At 34.7% G+C, this 8,730-nt stretch overlaps 2 protein-coding genes across 2 annotated transcripts; one reads left to right on the top strand and one right to left on the bottom strand.

Moving 5' to 3' along the window:
* The first annotated feature begins 2,470 nt into the window (after positions 1 to 2,470).
* Positions 2,471 to 7,138, top strand: LOC113092676 (MSS51 mitochondrial translational activator). The gene is made up of 6 exons (XM_026258386.1): positions 2,471 to 2,644; positions 4,098 to 4,241; positions 4,322 to 4,446; positions 5,208 to 5,771; positions 6,179 to 6,269; positions 6,354 to 7,138. The coding sequence occupies exons 1-6, from the start codon at positions 2,628 to 2,630 to the stop codon at positions 6,550 to 6,552; spliced, it is 1,140 nt and encodes a 379-aa protein (XP_026114171.1). The 5' UTR covers positions 2,471 to 2,627; the 3' UTR covers positions 6,553 to 7,138.
* A 288-nt stretch (positions 7,139 to 7,426) lies between these two features.
* Positions 7,427 to 8,320, bottom strand: LOC113092734 (myeloid-associated differentiation marker-like protein 2). Its single transcript, XM_026258417.1, has one exon. It carries the CDS (start codon positions 8,318 to 8,320, stop codon positions 7,427 to 7,429), a length of 894 nt encoding a protein of 297 aa, XP_026114202.1.
* Positions 8,321 to 8,730: the final 410 nt, after the last annotated feature.

Genomic DNA, 8,730 nt, shown 5'->3' with positions numbered 1-8,730 from the left:
AAGGAACTACTTGCTTTAATTCTTTCATTTGTTTCTGAAGTGCATAATTTTTCTTCACTAGTGCAATATTTGCACCTTTTCCCCAAAAACAAATTACATAATTTTTAAGGTATTGTAAATTTTGCATTTAATCTGAATTAGTGAAAGTATGATTTAATCTCAACTGCAAATGCAAAATATAGGCTAAATGTTTATTTTTACACTCAACTATATAATCAATTAAAATATAGCAGTTTTTACTATCTATCTATCTATCTATATATATATATATATATATACAATGCTCTGTTTTGTGAAATGCAAAAGAAAAGAATACATTTTACATGTACAGGTAGTTAATTTGCATGTCACCAATAATGACTGCTTTATTTTAAGTATATAGTATAAAACTGTCATCAATTGTGCAGTAATTAAGATTCATATACATGTGTAATTTTTAGACATGTAATAATTATATATATATATCGATATATTACATAAAATGTTATATATTCATACCTATCACTTTTTCCTAAAAAATTAAATTACAAACAATAAATGCATTGATCTTATATATATTCACACAATATTTTTTATGTAATTATATCGGTCACATTTTCCTGAGTGACCCACTGCTTTGATCATAGAACTTCATTTAATATGTAAAGGGAAAATTCCAGTAGACATCTATGAAAATACAAGTTCACAGCATGGATAATAATATCAAACATGCATTGAAGAAAAGGAGACACTGATGCACAACGCCTGTTTATTACACGAAATCTTCCCGTTTTTGTGTAATAAACAGGCGGAGTGCATCTGTATCTGCTTTGTGAGCATCTAATAGTGGATCACTGACATGTCATCATGTTAATTCAGATTGAGTCTCTAAATGAGCGTTTGCTTTGATGTTGAGGATTCATAAACTTTAGGTATAAATTAGTTTATGCATCAGCCAGATATTCAATTTATGATAATGTTTTGAGCTATACATTGGTGTTTTTCTATCACCCTCTAAATCCATCAACCCTGAATTTTTTTTTTTTTAAATGAGCATGGATGCATTAACTTGATCGAAGGTGACAGTAAAGACATTTATAATGTTACAAAAGAATTCTATTTCAAATAAATGATGTTCTTTTGAACTTCAATCAAACGATCCTGAAAAAAGGATCACACATTGTCCAAAAATATTGGGCAGCACAACTGTTTTCAATATGTTTCTCGAGCAGTAAATAAGTATATATTATCATGATTTCTGAAGATTATGAGACTGGAGGAATGATTCTGAAAATACAGCTGCACTTCAGAAAAATAAATTATAGTTTACTATATATTCACATAGAAAAAGTTTTTATATATATATATATATATATATATATATATATATATATAATTTTTTATTTTGTGGCCACATAATTCATATGCTATGATTGAATTTTCAGTAATCAGTAATAAAATATATTATGAAGCCATTGTTTTAGATCATGGCCCATTAAAATTACATCTAACCTTCCCTAACAGACATACATCCAGAAGCTGGTGCATGGATAATAGTTTATTTTCTAATGAAACACATGTTGAGTTTATAAAATCCCAAATATATTTTAATGCAAATCATGAAAGGATAGAGAGGATATAGCCTACACACTATCAATCATAAAGTGGAGACCAACTAACAAAGACTGAGATTATGATCCCAATTAAATCACTACATGGATGACATCAGTCACACCTTAAAAAAAAAAAAAATATATTATTTTAGAAATAAATGTTTCATCTATAACAGTTGTTTGCGTCACAATGTAGTGAACATTAAGCGCCCCCTGGAGCCGAGATCTGCCATGACATCTTCTTTATTCGCTCTTTAAAACATATTAATAACATTATATTATATTATATTATATAAATCTTCATAATCATTCCAGTTTTTTTTTCTAAACCGAAAGGTATATTTTTATTCCTGATTCAAAACTTGTGCCAGATCTGTATGTTTTAGTTTCACTTCAGGGATTATTATTTATTTGATACGGAAGAAGCCTTATAAAGCTAAAACATACATTTATATAAGCAAATGTTATATATATATATATATATATATATATATATATATATATATATATATATATATATATATATATATATATATATATATATATATAATTCATTGCTGCTAAATTCATAGAACTACTTGCATACACAACAAAAAACAAACAAATGTTTATTTATTTATTGTGTTGGAATATTGAAGTTTTATTAAATTTATTATAATATATATATATAAGTCATAAGTCAAAATACAAACAATAAGCAGTCTAAATAGAATTAAAAGATATAAATAAAACATAAATGTAAATGAAAATGTTACATACAGTATATATAATATTTTTATTTTCTTTGCTTTTTTTTTTTTTTTTTGAGAATGGTCCATGTGATTATTAAAGGACGTCTCCGTTTTTGTAAACAACACTGGTCAGAAGTTGCTGAACTCCCCGTGGACATGTGGACACCCGAGAATCGTCTCGCGCAGAAGCCTCGAGAAAACCCCCGCACGGCCGCGCGCAGCTATAAAACACGCGCGTCACCCGCCACCGACGGAAGACACCCGTTCAGTCTCACCGCATCAGCGAACGAGTGACCTCAAAACAATGAACTGCTCCAACAGGTAAGACCTGTTTCTGACTCACGCGCTCTTTCTTCACTGTAAAACAAGTGCACGCTTTACTGTAAGAGAGATAAGATCACGTGATCAAATCTGGAGTCTTTTTGTTTACGTGCACATGTGCACTTTTAAAGATTTTTAGTAAGCAAGCAGACATGGCTGAACCTTAAGATATTATTTATTTATTTATTGAAATGGCTCCTGAGTTTAGAGTTTAATTTGATTTCCTATTTATTTATTTATTTATTTATGGGTCTGTGTTGAAATGCATGAAGCTCATATTCAGCAGTGAGCCGTTGTTTTAAGCTGTGTGTGTTGTCCCAGCTGTCTCACTCCATGCTGTATTTTGGGAGGGGATATAAATATCTCAGCAGCTGTCTGTGCTTCTGTTCATTCACTCCAGCCTCAAAAAGGCTTCAAGTTATTGATTAGTCATTAAATCAAGTACAGGACAATCTGCTGTTAACCACATTAACACCCAAGAGTAACTGTTTTCACGGTGCTTCATTCTCTTGTCATTTTTAGTATTGCTCTTTGCAATAACACTAGCAGTGCTTTTAGTAAAGTACTTTCCAATGGCAAAGATTATGGTTAAGGTAGTAATTAACCATAAGATATTTAACAGCACAAACTAAACTCGTTTATCTTTTTACTGCAACCTGTATTTAATGTTATATTTGTCATATTTTATTTAATATTGCATAGTATTGCATTATGTTTTTTAATTTATTTTTATTTTACACAACGTGTCCATTATTCAAGATTATTATAGATAGCAAGATGCCAAAAGTACTATATTAATGACAAAAGTCTGGGGTGTGTAAGTTTTGAAAAAAGGCTGGATTTATTTGATCAAAAATGTATGAAAAATGCAAAAACATAATGAAATGTATTGCTATTTAAAATAGCTGTTTTCTATGTGAATCTCTGTTAAAGTGTAATTAGTGTGATGCTCCGCTGTATTTTCAGCATCATTCCTCCAGTCTTCAGTGTCACATGATCTTCAGAAATCATGAAAATATGATGATTTACTGCTCAAGAAACATTTCTGATTATTATCAATGTTAAAAACACTTGTGCTGCTTCATACTTGGTTGGAAACAGTGATGCATTTTTTTTTCAGGATTCTTTTATGAATAGAAAGTAAAAAATAAAAAAAAACAGCATTTATTTAAAAGAAAATCGTTTGTAACATTATACATGTTCAACTCTCACTTCTTATCAATCTAAAGTATCCTTACTAAATAAAAGCATAAAAATTGCTTTTCGAAAAAAAACATACCGCCCTAAAATTGAGCAGCAAAAGAAGAAGATATTTTGCTCTCCTAACTATGCAAAACATATATTTAAAATGCATTTCAGTATTTTTTTCTCTCTCTCTATCAGAATAGTCTAAGCACAGTTATTGTTAATTTTCCTCTCTCTCTCTCTCTCTCTCTCTCTCTCTCTTCTTCAGTGTTTCAGACAGTAAGGCCGATAAGCCTCTTACGTTCCGCTCGGTGAAGGAGATGTTTGAGAAAATGGAGGAATCGTTTAAAATATGTGCGCGGTGTGAGAGACTCCCGTCACAGGTCGCAGACTCTCTGAAGAGATGCACACGGTACGATGACGGGATGATTCAGTCGAGATCAGAAGAAATGCTGTATCTCACATCTGTAACATCTCTTCTGTCTTCTACAGCTGTCTGAATGTGTATTACTGCAGTAAAGAGTGTCAGAAGAAAGACTGGCCTCAACATAAACTCTACTGCGATAAACTACGCATGGCGGCGGTGGACAGACACGTCGAGTGGCTCCTTTATAAAGGTGAGGATGAGGAGGATGTTGTTGGGCAATCATGACAGAGTTTTTAGCACAGTTTCTACTATTCAACACATGCACATATACATACCACTCAAAAGTGTATTATGCTCATCAAGGCATTGGATCACAGAATACAAAAGAAAAACAGACAGTAAAATTGTGAAATATTATGGTAATTTAAAACATCAGTTTTCTTTTTTAATATACTTTAAAATATAATTTATTTATTTGATGCAAAGCTGAATTTTTTTAGCCTCATTACTCCAGTAAATGTCAAGAACAGGCCAATCTATTATCAGTGTTGGAAACCTGTGATACTTTTTTCAGGACTCTTTGATGAATAGAAAGTACATAAAACAGCTTTATTCAAAATAGAAATCTTTTCTAACAATATAAGTCTTTACTATTAATTTTAATCAATTTAATGCATCCATGCTGAATAATATATATATATATATATATATATATATATATATATATATTTTTTTTTTTATTATTATTATTATTATTATTATTATTATTATTATTATTATTATTTTAATAATAATATTTTTTAATAATATTTTTATTATTATTATTTTTGACCTCAAACTTTTGAACTGTAGTGTCTATTGTTACATAAGGTTTCTATTTTAATTAAATGGTGTTCAGAATCCTGGACAAATGTGACTTAACTTCTTTAAAAAAAGCTACTTCCTGGTCCCAAACCTTTGAACAGCAGAATTTATATATATATATGTTTATGTAAATATAATTATACATAGGAGATCTCCCTTTCCCTACGGAGGCATGGTCTCGTCCCGCGAACAAAGTCAGCTGTTGGAAAGATTGGTTGTCCATGCAGGGAGATCTGACGTCTCGTCTGGAGCCCATCCTGTCTGGACAAAACATGACAGAGCTCTGGACCAATGCCTGCAGGCCGCGGCCGGAGGAGGCGGAGCTCCGTGAGTCTGTGTGGCGAGTGTGCAGTGAGTTTCTCTCCCGGCCTCTTACGATCGGAATGGGAGTGAGGATGTTTAACCTGGACCCGTACTCACGGCCGCTCACCATTCACGTGGTGGGAGCCACTCACAACGAGACCCTGGGAGCCAGAACCACAGACATGGACGAGCTCGGCCGCATGTTCCCGGGGAACCAGGGGCTAGAAGTGGTGATGGTGGGGCCCGAGGTGGTCCAGGGGCCCATCATGAGGCCCCCGCTGAGAGCGTTCGGACCCCGGGGAAAAGTGTACATCAGCGCTTACAAGGGCCTGTACCATCAGTTCTGGGAGGAAGTTGTGGAGAAAGGAGAAGCAGCCAAACCTAATCTAGTGGTTGGATTTCATCCAGGTACAAACAACCCAGAGTAAAACATTCATACCCGAGTTTAAAGTTTGGAATTTTTTTTTATGCTTAACAAGGCTGCACTTAATTAATCAAAAATACAATAAAAATAGTAAATATTATTATACAATTAAAAAACGGTCTTCTATGTGAATATATTTCAAACTGTAATTTATTTCTATGATACAAATGTGAATTTCCAGCATCATTCCTCCAGTCTTCAGTGTCACATGATCTTCAGAAATCATTCTAATATTCTGATTTGCTGCTCAACATTCTATCAGTGTTGACACTTTCAAAACTTTTGAACGGTCGTGTATTTAAAGTGTCCTCTTATATATAATTGTACAAGATTTAGTGTAATCACCATTTTAAATGTATGAGCTCTCATTGATTCTGAACTTTATTTGCAGAGTTTGAGGGACAGGAAGTGAATCAGGATTGGTTGGCGACACTCCTGCTGCTACGAGATTATAATATCCCCACTTTATTCACTATGATCAAGTATGTCATACATATGGAGTTGACACATGAGACACAGAACAGCACATGTGAGAATAACTATCTGTCTGTCTGTCTTCCTCTTAGCAATGAGGAGCTGCAGAGTACTCTTCATGTGTTTATGGAGCTGGAGATGGATGTGAAGGACACCGGCTCAAACCCCTTCAGCTCTCTGAAACCCGAACAACTGCCAAAAAGCCCTAACAAAGCACTCATTTATGCCAACTCTCACTATGTTTCTTTCCGGGGACTGCTGGAGGTGAAAGAGGAGGAAGAACACAACTAATGCTGGACATTTTTCAATGCACATTTAAATAAATAAATAAATGTGATGTGAAAATATGGGATTAATGAATTTATATTTTTGATATGTCTTTGTCTGCATTTAGCTGTTTTATACCTCATTGATTCTATCTGCCTTAAGTGCTTCAACGATTATGCAAAATCATGCAAATATACTGATAAATCAACGTGTGTTTAAAGATAAACTCAGCTTAGCATACAAATGATAGTACAGTTCAAACACAACTACATTTATTTGCAAAAATTGTAAAACCGTTTGCAACTATCAGGAGCTTCAAATATTTGAGAGTTTTTTTTAATTTTTATTCTGGAAATCTGTTTCTGGAAACTGTGTGTATACAGTCTGAATATTAATTTAGGATTCATTTTAAAAATTTTAATAAGTGTGTGTGTGTGTGTGAAATATTTAATATTCGACAACTGTTTTGCTATAGAAATGTTAAATGACCCACAGTAATATGCAATTTTATAAAAATTCCCTTGAGCTATTTTGAATTGAAGCTATAATTTATGCAATTCGTGTAATTCATAACTAAATGTGACGTGTGATCATGTGTGAATAAATACATACCTTGACATTAAATAATAAAATTAGTTTAAATTATTTCCGCTAATATGCATATAATGCGATAAGTAATTTCCCATCAGATGTCAAATAGACTTGCGAATGTGTACATATTTTAAATATTATCTTTATTAGTTAAATTTATAACAATCCTAGTTTTTTTTTACTATTAAGCTTTTTCTTCATTCATTTTAACCCCTTTAAATCCTTAAATTATTAATTACAAAAAAAAAAAAAAACACCCTTTCCCCAAAGACATTTCTTTACATTGTAGAACGCCCTGAATCTACGTCTACCGTTTTTTACAAATTACAATCAAAGTCCAAATGAGGTCTGCGACGTAAAGCCCCAGGTTGACATACGTCAGGACTGTGACCAGGTTCAGGTCATGAATGCGGTAAATGAGGTACGTGTCTCTATTATAGTGTTTATACCCAAACAGAGGCCAGAGGATGGCAGCAGAGATGTACAGAGCCACGGAGACTACATCAAGCACCAGCTCCATCTTATCGAGGCCGCAGAATCGCAGCAGATCCACGCACTTCTGCAGGTGTAACGGGATCACCACCACAGTCGGAATGAAACACACCACATAAACCAGAATGCACCAGATCAAACCTCCAGGCCGGAACTGGCTTTCCACCCCTAAGAAGTAGCTGTGTACCGCGGTAAAGATGAGGCAGGCCACAAACGCCTGGCTGAAGCGCAGGATGCCTCGTACGCTGGACAGATAGCCTTCAGGACACTTGAGTTTCAACATCACGGCGTCGACCACATACACACCGAACGCCAGGATAGAGAAGATGGCGCAGAAGATGTCTGCGATGCATATGGAGCACACGAACACAGTGCAGTAGATGAGACACGCAGACAACAGCATGAGAGACGACAGAAGACTCAGTCCACAGGAGAGATCAGCCCAGGAGTGCTTCAGCACAAAGGTCTCCACCAGTTTATCCACCAGGCACTTCTCCAATACCAAGATCACCACAGCCACGACGAGGCCGAACACCCACACAAACTCACACCAGATCCCGTAGGGACTGTACATGGCTCCACGAAACATCGGGATGATCAGTGCCAACGCACAGAACACGATCTCCAGGATCCGGAAAATGTGGGAGAGACTCAGTCCGAGCAACATCTTGTCTTCGTCTGATGCTAGAGAAGTGTGAGCCGTGCTCATGTGCACCGTTACTTCACACTGCACGATTTACATTTTACACTGACAATAAAGGCTGTGCACACACCATAAACTCTCAGTCTGACTACTTCTAGATCTCTATTGTGAAACCTCCCCGACGACAATTAAAAGTGAGTTCAGCGAGTGAACGAAAGTATGAACATTTTCAAAAAGACTGAAGAGGAAGAGAGAGGTGATGCTCAGAATATTAAAAAAGGTCCAGATGATGAGGACGTCGAAGATCTTGATGAAGAATGGCTTTTATTACACAGTATGCATTGACAAAGTATTTCTAGCACTTTGGATTCAGAATGAACTCGAACATCCTTTTACACAGTTGTACTTCGTGTAAATGAAGGTCTGTGTGTTAATGGAGTTTTAATTGTCTGAGATGGTTCTTGGTGTCTCACATT

Source organism: Carassius auratus, unplaced genomic scaffold, assembly GCF_003368295.1.
Source record: "Carassius auratus strain Wakin unplaced genomic scaffold, ASM336829v1 scaf_tig00214714_1_2670353, whole genome shotgun sequence".
Lineage (NCBI taxonomy): Eukaryota > Metazoa > Chordata > Actinopteri > Cypriniformes > Cyprinidae > Carassius > Carassius auratus.
The sequence above is the reverse complement of the archived record's forward strand: the minus strand, read 5'-3'. Positions and strand labels throughout refer to the sequence as shown.

What these genes read in the sequence shown, in the direction of transcription:
- LOC113092676 (XM_026258386.1), top strand. An exon ending in TCTCTGAAGAGATGCACACG is followed by an intron (nt 4,242 to 4,321) that starts GTACGATGACGG and finishes TGTCTTCTACAG; the next exon opens with CTGTCTGAATGTGTATTACT. An exon ending in AGTGGTTGGATTTCATCCAG is followed by an intron (nt 5,772 to 6,178) that starts GTACAAACAACC and finishes CTTTATTTGCAG; the next exon opens with AGTTTGAGGGACAGGAAGTG.
- LOC113092734 (XM_026258417.1), bottom strand. Translation starts at nt 8,320, where the DNA reads ATGAGCACGGCTCACACTTCTCTAGCATCAGACGAAGACAAGATGTTG.